This window comes from Solanum tuberosum, unplaced genomic scaffold, assembly GCF_000226075.1.
Source record: "Solanum tuberosum cultivar DM 1-3 516 R44 unplaced genomic scaffold, SolTub_3.0 scf00201, whole genome shotgun sequence".
Lineage (NCBI taxonomy): Eukaryota > Viridiplantae > Streptophyta > Magnoliopsida > Solanales > Solanaceae > Solanum > Solanum tuberosum.
Genome location: NW_006239126.1, coordinates 642,781 through 665,635, shown reverse-complemented (window position 1 = coordinate 665,635; position 22,855 = coordinate 642,781). Strand labels below are relative to the sequence as shown.

The window sequence follows — 22,855 nt, the reverse complement described above, 5'->3', positions numbered from 1 at the left end:
TTAAATTTATCCACTCTTATTTACAAAATTTTGAATTAACTAGTATTTAATTATAAATTTTAAATTTAATTTTCATAAGACCAATTTATGAGGGTTTTATTCATAAAATTATAATCTTTTTAAAAAGTAAAATATATGTTTAAATGAGTCTTATTTCTTATATTCAGATCTCACTCTAAGGTATTTCTTCTCTTGTTCATGTTACGGAAAGAAAAAATATTTTTCAACAATAGTCTTCGATCGAAAGTTAGCTTGAGCGATAGATAAGATTGCGTGAGGGTACAGATTCTACAATCAACTATGCTCGTTATTGGTTTTGTAGATTCTTTCAAATACTCTAAACCAATATTTCATTTAGGATAATGCTAAATGGCTAGAAAATTTGGTTAAATTTTTTAAAAATGTATGATATCTTTTTTATTTTAAAATAAACTGATTTTTTTAAATTTTTTAATTAAAATATATTAAAGTTAAAATGGTAAAATATCATTCTGATCAAATTTTTTGGCCAAAATAATTTTCCTTCATTTATTGTATACATTGTAATACTTATATCACAAATTTAAATTAATGAAATTTTAATCTAAATTTAATCAAATTTCAATATAAATACGAAGAAGGAAGGGGATGGGGAGGAGAGAAGGGTAAAGATGAAAACAAAGAATGGGGGTGAAGAAGTACCGTAGAGTAGAGTAGAGAGAAAACAGAGGAAGATAGAGGAAAGAGGGTCACCTTGTTTTACTTTTTTTCTGATGCAGACATCCGTGGCAGAACAGAGGGTGACTCTACAGACTGCGACATAAAAGAGGTCAGAACAAAACAAAGAAAAAAAAAAAATTAAAGCAGAAGAAAATCAAGAAAGCTTAGCTACTGGCCCTAGCTTCTATAGTCTATACAAAGAAAAGAGGCAACCCATAGACAAGAATAGTGAAGAGCAAGAAGAACCAGAGGATTATAGGGTTATTTGCTTTAATGGAGCTCAAATGGGGACCAAGTTTATATTTTTACAGCAAATGACTCTGTTTTCTGTTTGTGGGATTTGTTTTTCTGTGGAAAAGAAGCTGTTCTTGAAGAAATCTTGGTAGAAAAATAAGATCTTGAAGGTAAGAAATGAAATATCTTCTTGATTTTTGTTGATTTTTTTCAATGTTTGTCAGATGAAATGGAGACCAAGTTCATATTTTTGGTAAAATCTTGGTAAAATATAAGATCCACCAGGTAGAAAAAGGCAAGAAAACCATTTTTCCCTCTTTTGTTGCTGTTTTTGTGGTGGGGTTTGCTGATTTTTTTTTTTGTTTTTCTGTTCAGATGATTGTAATACCTCAAAGTAGCAGCCTACCAGCAAAAGGGGTTCTTGGTGTTTCTGGTTTTGTGCCTTCAATTTCTTCATCTTCTTCACCAGAAGCAGCAATTTGCAAGAAAGATGCAAACTTTACAAGAAATGAACCTGTTTCTGTGTTGGATACAAGAAGTCCAAGTCCTTCAGCTTCATCTTCCTCGTGCTCTTATGGTGCTCAACATGGTGGAAATACTGCAGTTCCCGGTGTCGGAAGTGGGAAAACTGATGGCCGGAAGGAGGAGTTTGTGACGGAGCTGCAGCCATTCACGGTAGGGTTGGAGCCTGAAAAATCTGGTCTTGGATTTGGAGATTTGGATAATTTGTTGCCTGAATTTGCCGGCTCCGACCAAAGCTTTCTCCGGTGGATTTCCGGCGATGTGGAGGACCCGTCAGTCAGCTTGAAGCAATTACTCAATGGGGATTTGGGTTGTGGAGTCTCTCTTCAAAGCTCTGGATTTGAGGTTTCAGCTACAGGTTCTTTAGCTCATTCAGATAATGTCTCTATTTCTGGTTCAAATATCTGTCTGAATGCCAACATTGAAAAACTTAGTTCTGTCATAGATTCAATAAATAGTCGAAACAATAACTTCGAAAACCTGAATGTCAATCCTTCTCTAGAACAGAAGCCTCAACCTTTTGGTCCACAAGTAATGGCAAACCAAACTCAATTCCAGAATGTTGCTTGTGTTAACATTTTAGGGTCGTCTTATGACATCAATCAAGAACAGCCTCCGCCCAAACGCCACAATTCGGGTACCCTCGGAGGTTCTCTATTGCCCAAAGTTCCATTTTTTGATGCCAATTGTGACTTCATGTTGAGGAAACAGCCACTGGGACAAATGCAACCACAGGTCAATTTGCTGCCTCCTCACCAGTTTCAGCCAAAGCCATTGATTGTACCTAAGCTTGAGGCAGCTGGTGGTGGTGGTAATGGTAATTTGATGGTGCCTCGTCATCAATTGCAGGAACAACAGTTTATTTATGACCAGATTTTTCAGGCCTCTGAACTATTGCTGGCTGGACAATTCTCAAACGCGCAAATGATATTGGCGCGGCTCAATCAACAGCTTTCTCCCATTGGGAAACCCTCAAGGAGGGCTGCTTTTTATATCAAGGAGGCTCTGCAGTTGCCTTTCCTTTTGCCTTGCACATCCACATTTTTGCTTCCAAGAAGTCCCACCCCATTTGATTGTGTGCTTAAAATGGATGCTTACAAGGCCTTTTCCGAAATATCTCCACTTATCCAGTTCATGAATTTCACTTCCAATCAGGCTATTCTTGAAGCTCTTGGGGATGCTGAGCAAATTCACATAATAGATTTTGACATTGGTTTTGGTGCTCAATGGTCCTCGTTTATGCAAGAGCTTCCAAGTAGCAATAGAAAGGCAACTTCTCTAAAGATTACAGCCTTTGCCTCCCCATCAACCCACCACTCTGTCGAAATTGGCATCATGCATGAAAGTTTGACACAGTTTGCTAATGATGCGGGAATACGATTTGAGCTTGAAGTTATTAACTTGGATTCCTTTGACCCTAAGTCTTATCCCTTATCCACCTTGAGGTCATCTGAGTGTGAGGCAATTGCTATAAATTTCCCTATCTGGTCTATTTCAAGCTGTCTGTTTGCATTTCCTTCACTTCTTCACTGCATGAAGCAACTATCTCCTAAAGTTGTTGTATCACTGGAACGTGGATGTGAACGTACTGAACTCCCCTTAAAGCATCACCTCATCCATGCTCTCCAGTATTATGAGACACTCTTAGCTAGTATTGATGCTGCTAATTTAACTCCAGACATTGGGAAAAAGATAGAGAGGTCTCTCTTCCAGCCTAGCATTGAGAACATGATCTTGGGGCGCCTCCGATCCCCTGATCGGATGCCCCCATGGAGAAATCTTTTTGCTTCTGCAGGATTTTCTCCTGTTGCATTTAGTAATATGACTGAAATCCAGGCTGAATGTGTTGTTAAGAGAACTCAGGTAGGAGGGTTTCACGTCCAGAAGCGACAGACGTCACTCGTGCTATGCTGGAAGCAGCAGGAGCTCTTGTCAGCTGTGACTTGGAGGTGCTGAGGAACTTTTCTTCTGAAGTCAGAAGAGATTTAAGCAACTACTACTAGAGGTTTTGACTCTTCAATTTGATGTCTGTTAAAAAATCAGAATTACATTGCTATCTGTGTCCCTGTACAATTTTACGTTTATGTCTCATTTTCCTTATGTAGTCTTTGACTGTGTAGGCATGTGTTCCGCATTAAACAAATCCTAACTATCGTTGCTGTTTTATAATCACTTTGCTGTATCTTCCTACATTTTCCTGTGTATCTATTGCTATCTTTTCCATGTTTTGATACAATCGCTAAATTCTAACAAATATTAAAATGATTTCTGGATAAGTATTGTCTGATCCTTGATTGATGAATGCTGATGTCATCATTCGGTTGTTTGCTTGGTGAAAATTGTATGTAGTTTTATAGTAATGACCTGTTTCTCTGGCTGGTTGTGCTTAGTTTCTTATTCAAACGCAAGTTCGCTCCAAATTGAATAGTTTTTTTCCCTAAAATGATGTGGTTGTGTATTGGTAGGTTAGATTATAGAACCAGGTTAGAGGCATATCCTAGACAGCACTTTATGACATGTCTACACTCTTGTTGTATTAATCAAGAAACAGTATTCTAAACCTCAGTTAAGAGTGCAAAAAAGTGATCACCAGGGAAGAGTAAGATAGATTTATGGCCAATAGGTCGGTCTAGAATAGATTCCTAGTGGATCCTGACTTTGCAACTCAACAACAGATGCGAAAACTTGCTCCTTCAAGTTGAAGTCAAAGTCGGGTAGACTAAGATGTCTAACCAAAGGTGGTCTCTCTTATGTAGTTTCCAAGGAGAATGAAGGAATATAGTTCGACTGTATAACCGCCACGATATTTGAAACTTAGTAACATGATCTTATGATACGAAGAATGATTTTATCAGCATACGTATAAAGGCTGTAGTCAATTCAGTTTCTGCTCTGAAGCGTAGTTGATGAATTGATTGATATGTGGCTCTTCTCAGTCTGCATTTAGTTAAAATTATGCTTGTTTACCCGTTGCAAGCATATACTCCTCAAAGTAGCCACAAATATCTCTAGTCCTACCTTCTCAAAAAAAATATATCTCTAGTCCTAATGAAAATTGTCATTAGTGTTGCTTCTGTTCTTTTTTGTGCAATTCATTCTTCTGTAATCAATCATTTTATGCTTTGCTCGTAAGCCCAGAGTTTATCGAAAATATCCTCTCTATCTTTACAAGGTAGGGGTAAGGCTGTGTATACACCACCCTCCCCTGACCCCACTAGTCGGATTACACCGGTATATTGTTGAGCTGATATTTGATTAGTCACTTCCATTGTGTACACAATTGTAGTTTTTGCTTAAAAGGAAATAAAGAGGAACAAAATGGTCCTTACTTTTTGTTTGTCTGTTCTTTCTTGACATGCATATTGTTTTCTAAAGGTTTGTACTTCTTTTACTCTTTTGTTTTGCTCATCTGATCTGATAAAACTCTCAAGTACATGTTGCACAATATTCATTTTTTTGGCCTATTGTTATTCGTTTCAGTTTATATGATACTATTTTCTTTTTAGTTCCGTTTAAAAAAGAACACATTTCTATGTTTTTTTACCAAGAAAGTCCTAGAGCGACGCAAACGTTATGATATATGCTTAAGTTAACAAGTTTCAAAAGTCTTATAACAACAAAAATGCCGGTGTTTTTAAAATTTCAAACAAAAGAATTTTCTACGACTAAGAGTGTGGACCGGTGGTTAATGAAAATGGATAAAATACAAGACAAATGATTTCTTCTATTTGCTTATAACTTTGATACCTTGAGTTATCGAGTATTTGTCAATGGAATAATTGAGATGCACACAAATTGATTCAAACACCATCGTTATTAAATAAACAAATGAATATTTTCTAAAGCCATGTAGTTGGAGCATTCCCATTAAACAATGGCCCTGAATTTGGAGTGGTTAAAAAAAAGTTAAAAGAGACATTATTATAACAACTATATATTATATCATTGTCATATTATATTTAATGAGTGTCGTACGTCATTAGTTCCATCATTCTTTTGAAAATACAAAATTCTAATCATTATTTTAGAATGGTGGTAGGTAATTAGGATTACATAATACATGCTAAGTTATTATTATACATTTCATTCATTGAATTTGTTATCATCAACTTGAATAATTTAGTCCATCCACTTAACCAGACCACATGGGTCATGTTTGATTGAACTCAATAATATAATCTAAAAATATTTGTGATTTTTTCAAAGTAAAACTTTATCTCAAATCCAACGTAGACCACCAGGCAAGTGGACATGAAATTAATTAGTAGGACCACTATTTTTGGATAATATTTTATCTTTAGGAAATAGATATAATATAATGTTGAACATGACAAACATTAATCATTTAATTATATACAATCTACCTCAAAGAAGCTAATACAAACAATATGTCGTTTTCATTTTTGAAAGACTTCAATATTAAACTTGATAGATACCTTTAATTTATGCCAAAAAGCATATAAAAAAATAAGCTTGTGAATTCACCCTCACCCCACCCCCAAATAAAAACTTATAAGTAAAAAAACAAAAAGAAAAATATTTACAATCACCGGTTAGGAACCAAATATTCCATGAGATTTCTATGGTAACAAAGCTTAATTTCAATAAAGTTGGGATCATTTATATGAATTTTTATGAATGGTACTATAAGAATTCATCACGAAATTGACTAGTTCAACATTGGCTAGCAATTTACCACGTGTTTTCTTTATTCAAATTTGGGATGATAATATGAACAAGCTTGCACAAGCGGAACTAAATTTCTCATATATATAACAATTTGAAAATAATTGTGTATTTATATTAACTTATTATCAATTCGCTTAACAATTCCTTTAAATTTTCTTAATGATTTAATCGATTACCTAATAAGATTTATTTTCACACTAGCTTCATAGATATTTTGGTGGTTTCAAATAAGATTATCTAGTTTATGTATTATAGTTTTTCTTTTGGTTCTACATACTACTACTACCTACAATGGGGACTATTTATTTTCTTCCCTAAGTTTCATTTCAATTTCACCTGCTTGACAATCTCTTTCCCGATAAAAAATAGGTAAAAATCAAAGCTCGCAAGAATCTTAGGTTCTGAAAATTGTTGGGACAAATAAATTGGAAAGTTAGGATGACTCGAATTCTACAACTACATACTACTATATATATATCGTGTAGACTGTAGAATCACATGTTTCTTTTTATGTTTTATTACAACGTTCAAAAATATAAGTTAACAGTCAATATCGATTAAATCGATGACTGAATCACGAAGTGGTGTTAACGATTGTGAAATAACCCATATCAAACAATAACATATTCAGTGAAAAGTTGAGTCTGAGGAGGCTAAAGTGTTACACAGGTCTTATCACTACCTCCTGAAGGTAAATAGACTATTTTCGAAAAACCCGTAAGTTAATAGTTATATTATCAGTTTAACATATTAATAAACTATTGTTTAGTAAATGAATCAATGTCATTCTAAATCAAAACAAATCGACCGATAAACAACCCTACCAAACACATTTCATCTTGACTAAAAGTGTTTCATTTTTTTAGTAATAAAAGGAATATATTTTTTCAAATATAGGCTATACTACAAAATGTGAAGGCCTAGAGGCAAAGCCCATGTGATGGAGTAAGGGAGAAAGAATGTGATCCATTGAATATTAGTTTTGGGGTGCTAAAGTGGTCCATCCTTAGCCCATCCAATGAAGAATAACATTTCTTTGGTTTTGGCAGACATTCTTCTAACTAGATTGTGGTGTGGATTGTTTTTCTAAACTTATTTTATTTATAAAAAATAAAAGTTTTTAAAAATGTTTTTTTTTAAAAATATAACTTGGTGATTTTATATCCATCCTTCCTCTTCAACTGATAAAAAAACAAGTGATGGGCAAAGGGTAATGGCAACCAAGCACTTTGGTCTTGTCTTTCTCACAACTCTTAGACATCTAGTGATGACACAACTTGCAAAAAAAAGCAAAAGTCTATTCAATTCTATATTGCGTTGTTTCAACTTTCAAGTATTTCATATATACCAATAAGAGTTGCACGGGGAGTGATAAGTACTCTTTCATCCTTAATCAAGAGGTCTCGCGTTCGAGTCTGCATGGTTACGGAGTGACCTTTGTTAGAGAACGCTTTATCCCTAATGTGAGACCTTCCTACGCGAATCCAAATTTAGTCGGGTGCCTATATAGATACCGAACACCAGGTGAGAAAGAAATATTATATATAGACTAACTAATTGTGATTAGTGTTAGGTATGTTTGCTTGTTCACTTTAATTCTTATGTTTATAGAAGTTTCTTAGTCCTGCTGAAAAAAATTAAAACATATATATAGTGGAGTTCTAGTACTTTTATTTTCATTTTGAATAACATTAGTTTGAGATTTGTTAAATAGAATAACATAATCAATAAGATCATATAATTAGGTAAAATTTTAGTGAAGAATATTTTATCAAACTTCAAACAAAAGATTTCGATGTTTGAATTTCACAAGAACACATTTTAGATAAAAATATCTGAGTCAAATACAAAATTTTACTTTCAGTCACGTATGTCTCATGTTGTTTCGTAAAACAGATAAACTTACAAAAAAAATCAATTTGAGTATAAATTAAAGGGCAACACCCATAACGGGTCTTTGTGCATTTCACTAAATAGGATATCATCAAACTTTTTACAAATTAAGGAAGGTTCTTTCGCAGAAATGCCCTTATTTTGTCCTTCAATACTTCAAGTAAAACTAAATAAAATGAACTTTCAAACACAAAATGGCCAAAAACATATCAAACTCCAAAAAAACACGAGCGCTATTCAACTAAAAAGGAATAAAGCACATATGTCTATAAAAATATTGAACTTCACTTTCTAAACACTATAACAAATTTAGATAAAATACTACAAATATTATGTCGAATAACTTAATTCATACAAAATTTATATCGAACAAAACAAAGTTCAGTTTCAGAAGATAATAAACTCTATAAATGTTACAAAAGCTATTGCCAAACGAAGCAAGTATGCATAAATAAAAATACTTCATCCTTTAACTTTTTTTTAAATAAGCAATAGAAACAAAAAATTAAATATATGAGATAAGTGGAGCAAAAATTAAAGACCAGTCAATTTTAAGAGCACAAAGGAACGACATTGGGCCTCTTTCTTCCCCCTCGGTCCCATTTGAATTGGGCCATTATAAGTTGTAAGTTTCACAATTACTGGGCCGTAAAGCCCATTAGAAGTTTCTGGACTATTCCCTAACCCAAACCCGGGAGAACCATACGGGTCCCACATTCCCTGCTCCGCAAGACTTGCAAGAACCTTGGAGAAGGGGCCAAATTTCAAACGCAAACCTTTATATAATTCTCCAAAATCCAAAAACCTCAAAGAATTAACAAAATCCTAACTGCTGTAAAACCCTAGATTCCATTCAAATCGAACCCAAAAAAGGTTAATTGAAGAAGAAAACACAAACATTTTTGATCTTCAATGGGGTTTTTCAGAAGCACATTTTCGTTTGCTATGGGTACGGGTTTGGGTATCTACTTGGCCCAAAACTACAACGTTCCCAATATCCAGAAGCTCGTCAACACTGGAGTTGTTATCGCCAAGCATTTTGAAGAGAATTATCGCAAACCGAAGAAGAGGGATGATGATAATTAGTACCTGTTCGTTACGGCGTCGTTTGGTCATTCATCAGGTGCTTAGTGTTTGAATTTTTAACTATTGTGTAACCATGGGGGTGAGGTGGGTGGGGAAGGGGTTAGCAAATTAGATTTAGGGTGAATTTTGGGAATTTGAGGAAGTTTACTGAATTTTGTCAATGTTTTTATCTATACGATTTATCAATGAAATGAGATTTTGCTTCAGTTGTTTTGATTTGATTGATATTCCTTTTATTACTATCTTGTTGGGTGGTGGAAACAAAGGAAAAATTATGTCTTTCTACTTTTAAATATGTGCATACAAAAGTAATAGAGGAATGAAATAGAGCTGAATTTTGCAGTGAATACGGATTTATATAGTTGAATTTGGGATTGAGGCGTAGTTGATGGAGAGAATAAACTTTAGAGGAAATTTTCCAGTGAATAATAAAGGCAATGGTTAGGAGATTTGTGAAATATGAGAATTTGGTGAATTTCGATGAGCCTATATCTCATTTATTGGCTGTCAAATATCAGAATATGCTGAGATGAATGCGATTTGTGAAAGGGATAAATGATTGTAGGGATAAGACCAGCTTATGTAATTGTTAGATGAGATTACATGCAGTAGTATTCCCTTATGGATATGTTTTTTTTTTCTTACAAAATGGATGGAATTTCCTCTTTAACAATCACAGTTTATGCATCTTATTTCACCTCCAGCTAGCCAAAGTTTATTAAATAAATAGAAAGGAAACACAAACAAATGCGTGTAGAAAGCAGACCTCTATTCCACTAACAGGGAGGTCTGGTTCTAAAGCCCATTCTTTTAACAAGTTGAGTATGGCGTTTTTGTGATTGCCATATTTCAATTGTTGTGCGAGTCTCTGACTGAATCATTTCCCTGTCGATATGATGACTTCCAAGACTATACAACCAATAACAGAATCAAAATATTTGCAACTTGTGTTAGCACTGATCTAAGGAATTTCATCTGGTTATGAGTATTTCAAGTTGTATTTTGCTTGGCAAACGATAACTACATTTTCCCCAAATTTTATATCCTGTTGATGTACTACAGTTATTGCTGACAACAGAAAAAATCTCATTCTCGATTGATACCTCTAATCTTCTATATCAACATAAAAGTGCAAGGGGATAGAATGAATTTAACGATTTATCGCATTTAGTGATAATTAAGTCATGCAGAAGTGTTCGTAATCTTTCAACTCCCTCATTCACAGTCAGATATCTGCTATGAGCATCAGTTTTCAGGATTTACTTATCCAACTTTTTCTTCAGTGGAGATTAAGCAGAAAATATATACAGCAAAATCCCTAACAAGTAATTTAGATATGCAATGCGTCCTGAACAAGAAAGAAGTGGCTATTGAAGCAACTTATGTGATGAAACAGTGAAGGGAACAGATTAATAACTTCTCTGGAAATGTGTATGCTTGCGGTTAGGATCAGCAATGATCCTAGCTGACACTGTTTTATGCTACTTGTGTTATTGAAGCATTTGCGAAATTAAGATTGATTGAAAATGCTTCATTAGGATCCATGTCATCAAGCATTAAACTTACCGTTAATGTTTGATAGAATGATTTTCTGGTAAAAAAGCGAACATTTGTGTGCAGGAAATAGTTGATTTTATGAAGGGGTGAGTGTAACATAAGGTTAATTTACTTTTTCAAAGTACTAATTGGTGTCTGGTAGTTTGGAAAACTTATTGATCCTTTGGTTGAAAAAATTGCAAAAGTAGGTACTCAAAATGATTCTCAGCTTTGATTTAGGCATTGCCATCTACTTATTAGCTGTCCATTTGTGAACTAGTTTTACAATGAGTGGGACGAGGTTGGTGATGCAAACCCTGCTTAAAGCTTCAATTCCTATTGTTTATGACCAGACACTCTTGAGAGTTATTTCTGCACTCAGTTTGTGAGACCCCATCTGGATTGGAGCAGTTTTAAAGAATGAGGACTCTTCCTTTCCACATCTATCAATTTAGATATCCAGGGTGCTCAGAAGGTGTGTTTCTTGACTTGACTGGAACCTGGTAGCAGTTTTGACAGCTGAAACTTGATGAAGAGGAGTATAACATATACCAGTTGGTGTTTTATGTGTAAGAGCTCGGGTGTGGACCACCTCCTTTTACATTGTCATTGAGTATCTCGCTTGTTCTTTTGATTGAACACCTTTAGATGGTTCGGACTTCAATGGGTGGTGCATGCACCGTGAGGGAGCCTGTTCAACTGAACATTTAGAAGAATGAGGAGAAACCAGAAGGTGTGGGATATCACCCCACTAGCACCCATTTATTGTATGGAAAAAGAGAAACAGGATAGCTTTTGAAGGAACAGAACGATTTTGTACATTTGAGGAACAACAACCTCTAGTCAGATTCTTTCTTTTTGGTGCACCCATGAGATTCCAATATGTATGGAAGATTGGGTGTCTATTATCGCTACATAGGTTTTGTACTTCTTGGGATACCACTTGTATACCAGAGTTCTCATCCCATTATAAATGAAATTAGTTTACCTTGTCAAAAATAAAAGCATTGCTGGAACAGTGATACCAATCCCCCCAATCAGAAAGAGAGATGGAAAATTGTCCCAGCTTGCTTTTGGTGGACTGTGTGGGGAGAAAAAAAATCAAGTTTGTTTTGAAGACAAAGCCATTAGTATACAGAAACTAAAGATGAAATGTTTAGGGCTTTTCTTTTTTTGGTGTAAACATAGCTTAATGGAGGAGTTAGAATCAGTTTATGATCTAATCGATTCTTTATGAGAAGATTAAGGACTAGGAGCATGTTTTTTTTTGCTCATCTGGATGTAAATATGGGGGACTACACACCCTTCGTTTAGTTTTGCTATTAATACACAAAAATGTTACCTGTTCAAAAAACAACAACATTGCTAAAGGAATTCTGTCCTTTTTTACTAATAAAATAACCTTCTCTATGTTGATGCAAATGAGCCCCTATGTGGCACTAGCAGGCTAGATCGTGGAGCAATCTGTTTGGATTTGATGTCTTGTCTCTCTTCTTAGACTTCTTCGGGTTCTTGCTTGGTTTGGTGGATTCTTCCTTGGAGTGGTCTCAAGGATATGGTTGGGTATTTTAGATTTGACTCAAGGGTGCAAGTGGTCCTAATGGAATAATTGTTTTGCTAACCGTCTCTGTGTTGGGAAAGATGCAGAGCATGCTCCTCCATCTTCTGTATTCTAATAGGTGTTGAATATTTTCTTTTCGTGTCTCGAAGCTTTCTTTAAACTGCTGTTCTTATGTAAGTTCTCAATTACGTGCAATCTCTTCTTTAAAAGTGTGTAAAGTGTGCTTCTGTGTTATTCCAGATGCTTATGTTCTTCGATGATCTAACTGATGGGACCTCTTGGTTCCTGAAACTTGATAAATATTTAATTATGCACGTTGATAGCCGCTGAGTGCTCCTCTATATTTGGTACTATCTCTATTTTTCTTCTCTGCTTCTGTTTTCTTTTGTTTACCACACACACCCACTTGATTTTGTTTGTAGGATGGAGGGGTAGACCATAAAATAAAAGTTATATTAGGAGAGGGCGGTGCCCAGTTACGCGCTGTTGAGTCTGTTGTTTCTTAGTCTTTTGGTGCTCGCACTGTGATGTGGCTCTTCAGCTTTGAGGAAAAGGGATGTTTTTTGGCATCTTCAGTAATTTCCAGGGTATGGTGTGGAATTTTCCAACTTCGCACTTGACTGGGAAATTGGTTGGTAGTTATTTCAGGTAGGAGGATATTATTTAACCTAAACTAAATTATTGTTTAGCACAACACTTTATCTTCATCATAAAACTCTTGCCTCACTGGGAATAGTTATAAACTCATAATTGATTTAAATTCTTACTGCTTAGTGGAAGTCATAGTCTTTTGTATTCATTAGGATACAGAAAATTGCTTGAAGGGTTGGAAAATATTTTTGTATCATTAGGATAATTTTCAAGTTTTTTTTTTTGTGATATTTTTGAGCAAGTATGATGTGCCAATTACATAGATGACTGCATGCCTTTTTGTAAAGTCATGTATCAGGAGGCTAAACTCTCTAGATGCTCACATTGTGTACCGTGTATACAGGAGTATTGCTTGCATAAATAATTATTACCTTACAGGCTTACACAAATAAACAGAATTTGGCAATGAAATAACTGAACTATTCAGTTTCAAAAAAATTAACTGAACTATTGTAGGTCATGATCATCACTGCAGATTTTGACACTGGATTGAGTTGGAACATTTCTATGTTATTTTCATAGGGAAAATTGTGATGGAGTTATTATTTAGAGAACAAGCTAGAGTCTTGATGTGAAACAAATAAATTTCAGTTGTATCTTACATAAAATAAAAATTAACAAATATGATACTATTGCAATAGAACTTTAAGCAGCATCTTTTTTCTTTCTCCACTTCCAGGCATTTGCTTCTTAGTCCACAGTTAGATACAAGTCTGATGAACTTTGGGAAGTTGGAGAACAATTTGAGGGTGAGCTACTACTGCAGGAGAGGTTGTCCACCTCTTTGCTATGTGAGCGCCAATGATCAATTTTTTCCAATTGATCTGGTGCTGAACTTGGAAGTGACTGTGAACGAAGAATATGCAGAACACTCTCTGTTTTCCCCAGAAGTAAGATGGCAGAGCGGACACCTGCTGCTCTCTCTTCAATGGTGCCATGGTGGCATCGCATGGATATAACTTTATCAAGGTTGGTAAGACAAGCACCTGTTATATCCGCAATCATGGTTGACAATCTGTCAAACATGGATTTGCTGTTCTCAAACACTCTGCTATCAGAACTTTGCAGAAGAGTTTGACACACTCTGTACATACAGTTGGCTGCCAACATATTGGGAGGCCATGTTGAAGGTGAACCCTTTAAACAAGCATTTGGATCTTTCTTTCTGAATTCGATGAATCTCTCCTTTGCTTTCTCAGAGAGTCCTTCAAGCACGCCTTTTGGATTTTGTCCTTCAGTGGCAGCTTTACGGAGATCGACGTCCAGCCACTTGTAACATAAGTCAACTTCTACCCACACTAACTCTGCTGCCTTCCTGATGTATACTAGGTCATTTCTGCTATCCAGGTTCTCTTCAACAAGTTTGATGTACATGAAACCTTCATACACACTCCTTATTAATTCCTCAATTAAGTGGAAATCAATGTCTGGAAGTGCAATTGCAATGCTTGTCAGTGTCACTATAGGAAGAGCCCAGCAATTAGGAGGTTCTTCCGTGTCTAAAGAAGGAATTTTAGCATGGTCAAATTCGTGCACTCCCCTGAATCCAGGTGATGACTTCACTTTCTCCAAAAATTGTATTAGATGTTTAGGCTGCTCCTTTTTCCCCATCCCTATCCATTTGTCCACCACATCACTGTTGCTTTGCATCATCAAATCAATTAATACTTCCTCTCCTTCGAGGTGTAAAACATAGTGGCTAAGATCTGGCTTTAGACTAGCTTGTGACTCTATATCATGACTCCACACCACATTTTTGCATTTCAGCATCCTGGTTACTTTCTGACAGCTTATCAGTAACCAACTCACAGAGAAAGTGGAAATGACCCCGAACTACCTTACTGAGTGACACCATCAGAATTTGCATCCAAATGCAGAAATCGAGAAGTTTGTTCTTTGTCTTATGAGCGAATTTTCTACCATGCCGGCCACAAATTCTGAAATCCAACGGGCATTCTTTCCACTTAAGCAGTATATGGATCCAGTAGTTCTCCACTTTGAACAACGTGAGTTTGCAGGCATTATTTGTTTTTTTGGGGCAGCGGAAATTTATGGCTATGAACCATCTAAAAGCTGGTGCAATAGTCCCCACTCCTATTGCCACTGTGTGAGTTACAAGAATTAAGGTTATGGACCACTTGTATTCAGAGTCTCCACTACAAAAGCTTAAGCTCGAATGAAGAAAGTAAGACTTAAGCATGGCTTGAGCATAAATCACTGTGCTCAGAAGGCAGAAACCTCCAGAGGCAGTGCATGTTGCTAAGCGCCCCGCGACAAAGTGGGGGCTAGAGGTATAGGCCATGGTCCATAATATCATTAGTTCATCCTTCAGTTTCTGAGTTTTGCATGTATAGCTGATGTTGCATTCTTTGTTTGCTAACTTGTACCTGTTGTTATATTTCAGGTCCAAATAACACTTTGTAGTTGGTATTGTCAAGGCTGAGGAGATCAGTAACAGAAGCAAAATAAGCACGAGGGCTATATGCTCTTTGCAGAAAACATAGATAACACCAGTAGCTAATTGTATGCCAATGTTCACGATGGCCGTGATGACGAAAATCCCCAAAGCCACTATGTTCATCAACAGCTCTTTATTCTCCATTTGACCTAAAGAAGGCAAAAAATTAGCAGTTGCCGTACAGAGTAGAGCAGCACTGCTAAGTTTTGTCAGCTGATCTTGTCGGCGAGGCATGGATGTATTTAGATCAACAGACAACTTGGTGGCAACAGCTAGGAGCGTTAATGTTGTAGCACTAAGAGAGAAGAAGTTGCAAGGAAACCATAATTTTCTACGGCGCAGGCCATGAAGGACATCAATCGCCATGGCCAGTGCACAAGCTGCAGATGCTGCTGCAACATAGATACCGATCCATGGCATCGGCTCGCTGAATTTTGAGTCATCCAGGTTGCCATCTATGGTGCAACCAATCTTTCCCATCTCGTTTAAAAGGTGAAATCTTTGTGTATGTGGAGTATTTGAGGATTTCTTGAGGGGGGTGTTTCTACTCTGGGTATTTAGCTGCAGCCATATCTATTTGTTTCTTTGACTCTCTTTCAAGGTATTTCCAAGATTTACTTTTTCTGGTAGCATCTCCACTGAAATTTGGCCACTTAACTTGATTTGGTCATGGATGATTTCACTTTGTGAATGATATTAGAATGTCAGCAAGATGGACGCTGACATGATTATTTATTTGAAGTCTGGTGAGTATTATTGGCTTTGGTTGCTGGAGTGGTTCCTCTATGTAAATATTCAATCCTTTTGGGAAAGATTCTCATAAACTAATTTACTAAGTAAATCTTAAAATGGTTACATTTCTAAATTTCTAAAACAATTTCTATCATTTTTCAATTGTTTATGGTAACTGTTTTGATTCACCATAGTTGGATGTTTAAGTTTCAGAAATGGTGGCTGAAAATGGGAAAGAAGAAGAGAATTTTTTTAAAAAGTCAACTAAAAAGGTTTTTACACGCACGGTCAATGAGTGTATTACACTCACTAAGCCAAATCAATTCACCCCATTATTACAGTTTAGTAACACTGTGTTGAATTTTCAATGTTCCCTTCTCTGATTACCCAGTGGATTATAGTACTAACTCTTAAAAAATAAGTACATGAAAAGAACTAAGGTTTACTACTTATTTATTAGCTTGTAGTACTACTAGTCTTTTCCACGGTAAGTGTAGTTTCAATTTTTGTTATCCCCTTCACATAATTCAGTTCCTTATTTAGTAATAAATAATTAAAATTTAAAAATTAAAAAGGGGAAACCCCTCCATCCACCCCTGCAATAACAACTATCCAAGGAAATAGTTTGACTTTTCAGTCTGCATCTTCTTCAGTAGACTTTTCTGGTCTTTGACTCCAACAACATTGGATATTGGACTTGTGAATAAATCTAGATCAAACAGCCAACCATGGATTACTTTTCTTAGGGTTCTGTCATGTTGAATTAGTTTTTCTATTTACTGAATTTTAAGATACTCATTCAGCTATTATTTCTCTGGCTATATGTTTGTAGATGACACATACGATTAAGTGTGTAGTTCCAATATCTAAATGAAGTTCACATTGGTCTATCAGTGAATATATTGAGCATTGCAACTTAAAGTGAGGTGTAAGTTCGTCGTCTCTATATCATTTGTAGCGAGTAAGCTAGTAAATATTCACAAACGTAAAGCATACATAATTAAGAAAATGAAGAATAGAAAATGCAAGAGTGAAGATAATTTTGATTTTTCATTCAACATAATGCCTATTGTAACTATTTATAAGGACCCGTAAGGGTGGCTGAATTGGTGCACCAGGTGTATCCCGCAAGGGTAGCCAGAGATCAATATCTCCTACCAAGGCCTTCTCAATTAAGCTTGTCGCAACGGGTTAGCCTTGCGCGGTTTACTATTGGTTCACATGCTGTCACTGGAAGGATAGCGACTACGGATTTCCTGAGGTTCCAAAAAGAATAATTATTTATAAGGATTTTCATAGATCAAAGCTAAGTTTCCCAACAACATTCAGAGTGATTCAACTGAAAACTATATTGAATAAATTAGGGACTAACTAAACTACAAAAAACATACAAACTTTCTAACTACTCTAGTCTTAACTTCTCAACATACAAATATCTTACTATATCGAAATGGTTTGTTTTCTTATATGAGCTATACAAGTAGGGTAGGACAATAAGGCTAATGCAGAATTCAAAGAGCACAAGCAAATATTAGACCAAGTAGAGGAAAACTTGGCAATCTCTAAGACCAATTTAGCAGCCAAAAAGACAGTATTGCAGGTTAGTTTTCTTGCATCATGTTATTTCATGTAAACCACTTTTTCAAATATGATACTACTGCAACAGAACTTAGCATACCTTTTTAATCAAAGATTTTGTTTGGACGATTGTGATCTATTGTATTGTGTTGTGTTAGTTTTTACAATGTTTGTTTTGATTGTTACTTGAACGTTATGTAATGACAAAAAGACTCATTTTATGTCAGGACCGATTTGGTGTGATTGCGTCGTTACCTTCTCTTTTTTTTTTCTTTTTCTCATTTGTCTTTGCTTATTATGTGATAATCCTATTTTATCCTTCACCCTACCGTTCTTGTAGGTTAATCCTCAAATTGCTGATGTATGACATTATGTAGTGACAAGAAATGATACAATCTATCTAAACGCTGTATTCATCAAAACAATACAACACACTACAATATAATGCAATTCATTATGAAACAATATGTAACAACCATCCAAACAAGATGTCAGACATTTACTTCTCAGTCCACTGCTAGATACAAGTCAAATGAACTTTGGGAAGTTGGAGTACAATTTGAGGTTAAACTACTACCGCAGGAGAGGTAGTCTCCTTTGCTAATTGTACACCAATGATCAATTTTCGCCAATTGATCTGGTGCTGAACTTGGAAGTGGCTGTGAACGAAGAATTTCCAGAATATTCTCTGTTTTTCCGAGAAGTAAGATGGCAGAACGGACACCTTTTGATCTCTCCTTAATGGTGCCATGGTGGCATTGCATAGCTCTTTGTAGGTTTGTAAGACAAGCGCCTGTTATGCCCGTGATCAGTGATCATGATTGACAGTTTATCAAACATGATTTTGCTGTTCTCAAACTCTATGATATCAGAACTTACCAAAAGAGTTTGACAGATTCCGTACATTCCGTACATACAGTTGGCTGCCAACATATTGGTAGGCCATTTTGTGATTCCTTTGGACAAACAGTCAAATCTTTCTTTCTGAATTCGATGAATCTCTGCTTTGCTTTCTCAGAGAGACCTTCAAGCATGTCTTTGGAATTTTGTCCTTCAGTGGCTGTCTTCTGGAGATCCACATCCAGCCACTTGTAACATAGATCAACATCTAACCACACTAATTCTGCTGCCCGCCCGCCTGATATTTGCGAGGTCTTTTCTTGCATCCAGGTTATCTTCCGCTACTTTGATGTACATGAGACCTTCATTCACACACCCGATGAGTTCCTTGATTGAATGAAAGTTGATGTTTGGAAGTGCAATTGATACGCTTGTTAGTGTCATTACTGGGAGAGCCCAGCAATTAGGAGGATCTTCCTAGTTAAGCGAAGGAATGTGAGCACTATCAAATTCATGCACTCCTCTGAATCCAGGTGATGATTTCAGTTTCTCCAGAAGTCGTAGAAGATGTTTAAGCTGCTTCTTTTCCCCTATCCCAATCCAATGATCTACCAGATCACTGTTGCTTTGCATCATCAAATCAATTAAAGCTTCCTCTCCTTCAAGGTGTTATTATTTATAAAACAAGCTAGAGTCTTGATGTGAAACAAATAAATTTCAGTTGTATCATACAAAGCATAAAAATAAACAAATATGGTACTATTGCAATAGAACTTAAGCAGCATCTTTATTCTTTTTCCACTTTCAGGCATTTGCTTCTTAGTCCACAGTTAGATACAAGTCAGATGAACTTTGGGAAGTTGGAGAAAAATTTGAGGGTGAGCTACTACTGCAGGAGGGGTAATCTACCTCTTTGCTATGTGAGCGCCAATGATCAATTTTTCCCAATTGATCTGGTGCTGAACTTGGGAGTGTCTGTGAACGAAGAATATGCAGAAAACTCTCTGCTTTCCCCAGAAGCAAGATGGCAGAGCGGACACCTGCTGCTCTCTCTTCAATGGTGCCATGGTGGCATTGCATGGATATAACTCTATCAAGGTTGGTAAGACATGCACTTGTTATATCCGCAATCATTGTTGACAATCTGTCAAACATGGTTTTGCTGTTCTCAAACGCTTTGCTATCAGAACTTTGCAGAAGAGTTTGACATACTCTGTACATACAGTTTGCTGCCAACATATTGTTAGGCCATTTTGAAGGTGAATCCTTTAAACAAGCATTTGGATCTTTCTTTCTGAATTCGACGAATCTCTGCTTTGCTTTCTCAGAGAGTCCTTCAAGCACACCTTTTGGATTTTGTCCTTCAGTGGCAGCTTTGCGGAGATCGATGTCCAGCCACTTGTAACATAAGTCAACTTCTACCCACACTAACTCTGCTGCCTTCCTGATGTATACTAGGTCTTTTCTGCTATCCAGGTTCTCTTCAACAAGTTTGACGTACATGAGACCTTCATACACACTCCTTATTAATTCCTTGATTAAGTGGAAATCAATGTCTGGAAGTGCAATTGCAATGCTTGTCAGTGTCACTATAGGAAGAGCCCAGCAATTAGGAGGTTCTTCCGTGTCTAAAGAAGGAATTTTAGCATGGTCAAATTCGTGCACTCCCCTGAATCCAGGTGATGACTTCACTTTCTCTAAAAATCGTATTAGATGTTTAGGTTGCTCCTTTTTCCCCATCCCTATCCATTTGTCTACCACATCACAGTTGCTTTGCATCATCAAATCAATTAATGCTTCCTCTCCTTCGAGGTGTAAAACATAGTGGCTAAGATCTGGCTTTAGACTAGCTTGTGACTCTATATCATGACTAGACACCACATTTTTGCATTTCAGCATCCTGGTTGCTTTCTGACAGCTTATCAGTAACCAACTCACAGAGAAAGTGGAAATGACCCGAACTACCTTACTGAGTGACACCATCAGAATTTGCATCCAAATGCAGAAATCGAGAAGTTTGTTCTTTGTCTTATGAGCGAATTTTCTACCATGCCGGCCACAAATTCTGAAATCCAACGGGCATTCTTTCCACTTAAGCAGTATATGGATCCAGTAGTTCTCCACTTTGAACAACGTGAGTTTGCAGGCATTATTTGTTTTTTTGGGGCATTGGAAATTTATGGCTATGAACCATCTAAAAGCTGGTGCAATAGTTCCTACTCCTATTGCCACTGTGTGAGTTACAAGAATTAAGGTTGTGGACCACTTGTATTCAGATTCTCCACTACAAAAGCTGAAGCTCGAATGGAGAAAGTAAGACCTAAGCATGGCTTGAGCATAAATTACTGTGCTCAGAAGGCAGAAACCTCCAGAGGCAGTGCATGTTGCTAAGCGCCCCGCAACAAAGTGGGGGCTAGAGGTATAGGCCATGGTCCATAATCTCATCAGTTCGTCCTTCAGTTTCTGAGTTTTGCATGTATAGCTGATGTTGCATTCTTTGTTTGCTAACTTGTACCTCTTGTTGTATTTCAGGTCCAAATAATACTTTGTAGTTGGTATTGTCAAGGCTGAGGAGATCAGTAACAGAAGCAAAATAAGCATAAGAAACATGAGGGCTATATGCTCTTTGCTGAAAACGTAGATAACACCAGTAGCTAATTGTATGCCAATGTTCACGATGGCCGTGATGACGAAAATCCCCAAAGCCATTATGTTCATCAACAGGTCTGTATTCTCCATGAGTCCTAAAGAAGGCAAAAAATTAGCAATTACCGTACAGATTAGAGCAGCACTGCTAAGTTTTGTCAGCTGATCTTGTCGGCGAGGCATGGATGTATTTAGATCAACAGACAACTTGGTGGCAACAGCTAGGAGCGTCAAGGTCGTAGCGTTAAGAGAGAAGAAGTTGCAAGGAAACCATAATTTTCTACGGCGCAGGCCATGAAGGACATCAATCGCCATGGCCAGTGCACAAGCTGCAGATGCTGCTGCAACATAGATACCGATCCATGGCATCGGCTCGCTGAATTTTGAGTCATCCAGGTTGCCATCTATGGTGCAACCAATCTTTCCCATCTCGTTTAAAAGGTGAAATCTTTGTGTATGTGGAGTATTTGAGGATTTCTTGAGGGGGGTGTTTCTACTCTGGGTATTTAGCTGCAGCCATATCTATTTGTTTCTTTGACTCTCTTTCAAGAGAAGAAGTTGCAAGGAAACCATAATTTTCTACGGCGCAGGCCATGAAGGACATCAATCGCCATGGCCAGTGCACAAGCTGCAGATGCTGCTGCAACATAGATACCGATCCATGGCATCGGCTCGCTGTATTTCGAGTCATCTAGGTTGCCATCTATGGTGCAACCAATCTTTCCCATCTCGTTTCAAAGCTGAAATCTGTCTATGGTGGAGTATTTTGAGAATTTCTTGTGGGGTGAATCTACTCTGGGTTTTTTGCTGCAATCATATCTATTTGTTTCTTTGACTCTCTTTCAAGCTATTTCCAGTGTTTTCCAAGATTTACTTTTTCTGGTAACATCTTCACTGAAATTATGCCATTTACTTGATTTTGTCATGGATGATTTCACTTATTGAATGATGTTAGAAAAGTCAACAACATTATCACTTATTTGAAATTTTGTGAGTTATAATTGGCTTTGATTGCTGGAGGGGTTCCTCTGATGTGTTTAGTATTAAAGTCAAGCACGCATGTCTAGAATTTTTCGAAGCCTCTTGGAAACAACCTCTCTATTCCACCAAGATTGAGGTAAGATTTGCGTACACTTGACATATACTAGTATGTTATTTTATTTGTTATTATCTGATGCCCGTCCCCTAGATAGGGGTGGGTGGGATGGTGGGTCCAAGTAGTTGCTAGTTGCCAGGATTGTCTGCTAGTCAAAAGGTGGGACAATAGGTATAGCCGTATAGTACAGGACATGTTGATTAGCTCACTTGATGGGTCCCAAATTAGTAATACTGTGAGATGAATTTTCAATGTTCCCTTCTCTGATTACCCAGTGTAATACACAGTACTAACTTTTAAAAAACAAAAAGAATATGAAAAGAACTGAGGTTTACTATTATTAGCTTGTGGTGCCACTGGTCTTTCCCACAATGAATTGTAGTTTCAATATTTGTTATTCCCTTCACATAATTCAGTCCCTTATTTAGTTTTAAAAATAAAATAAGAAGGGGAAACCTTTCCACCCAACAAGGAAATGGGTTGACTTTTCAGACTGCATCTTCTTCAATAGACTTTTCTTGTCTTTGACTCCAAAATCACTGGAAATTGCAACCTTTGAAAAAATCTAGATCAAACAGCTAACCATTGATGACTTTTCTTAGGGTTCTGTCATGTTGAATTAGTTTTTCTATTC

The 22,855-nt window shown here is 36.6% G+C and overlaps 5 protein-coding genes across 5 annotated transcripts; 2 read left to right on the top strand and 3 right to left on the bottom strand.

The window, feature by feature from the left end:
- Positions 1–669: 669 nt before the first annotated feature.
- On the top strand, positions 670–3,647 carry LOC102602862 (scarecrow-like protein 22). The gene is made up of 2 exons (XM_006355409.2): positions 670–1,103; positions 1,309–3,647. The coding sequence occupies exon 2, from the start codon at positions 1,309–1,311 to the stop codon at positions 3,409–3,411; it is 2,103 nt and encodes a 700-aa protein (XP_006355471.1). The 5' UTR covers positions 670–1,103; the 3' UTR covers positions 3,412–3,647.
- Positions 3,648–8,779: 5,132 nt separating this feature from the next.
- On the top strand, positions 8,780–14,639 carry LOC102602526 (uncharacterized). Its single transcript, XM_006355408.2, has 2 exons — positions 8,780–9,160; positions 13,551–14,639. Exon 1 carries the CDS (start codon positions 8,950–8,952, stop codon positions 9,121–9,123), a length of 174 nt encoding a protein of 57 aa, XP_006355470.1. The 5' UTR covers positions 8,780–8,949; the 3' UTR covers positions 9,124–9,160; positions 13,551–14,639.
- Positions 13,562–14,482, bottom strand: LOC107062134 (uncharacterized). The gene has a single exon (XM_015312412.1). It carries the CDS (start codon positions 14,480–14,482, stop codon positions 13,562–13,564), a length of 921 nt encoding a protein of 306 aa, XP_015167898.1.
- Positions 14,607–15,809, bottom strand: LOC107062133 (uncharacterized). The gene has a single exon (XM_015312411.1). The coding sequence runs from the start codon at positions 15,807–15,809 to the stop codon at positions 14,607–14,609; it is 1,203 nt and encodes a 400-aa protein (XP_015167897.1).
- A 2,242-nt stretch (positions 15,810–18,051) lies between these two features.
- Positions 18,052–22,154, bottom strand: LOC102602190 (uncharacterized). Its single transcript, XM_006355407.2, has 2 exons — positions 21,691–22,154; positions 18,052–21,391 (listed from the first exon to the last, which is right to left on the bottom strand). Exons 1-2 carry the CDS (start codon positions 21,851–21,853, stop codon positions 19,299–19,301), a joined length of 2,256 nt encoding a protein of 751 aa, XP_006355469.1. The 5' UTR covers positions 21,854–22,154; the 3' UTR covers positions 18,052–19,298.
- Between the last annotated feature and the right edge of the window lie 701 nt (positions 22,155–22,855).

Bases quoted from the DNA above. Each gene is read 5' to 3' on its own strand.
- LOC102602862 (XM_006355409.2), top strand. From the start codon at position 1,309: ATGATTGTAATACCTCAAAGTAGCAGCCTACCAGCAAAAGGGGTTCTT.
- LOC102602526 (XM_006355408.2), top strand. From the start codon at position 8,950: ATGGGGTTTTTCAGAAGCACATTTTCGTTTGCTATGGGTACGGGTTTG.
- LOC107062134 (XM_015312412.1), bottom strand. From the start codon at position 14,482: ATGGGGAAAAAGGAGCAGCCTAAACATCTAATACAATTTTTGGAGAAA.
- LOC107062133 (XM_015312411.1), bottom strand. From the start codon at position 15,809: ATGGGAAAGATTGGTTGCACCATAGATGGCAACCTGGATGACTCAAAA.
- LOC102602190 (XM_006355407.2), bottom strand. From the start codon at position 21,853: ATGGGAAAGATTGGTTGCACCATAGATGGCAACCTAGATGACTCGAAA. The intron at 21,392-21,690 runs CTTGCAACTTCT...AATTATGGTTTC, and splicing joins CCGTAGAAAATTATGGTTTC to CTTGCAACTTCTTCTCTCTT.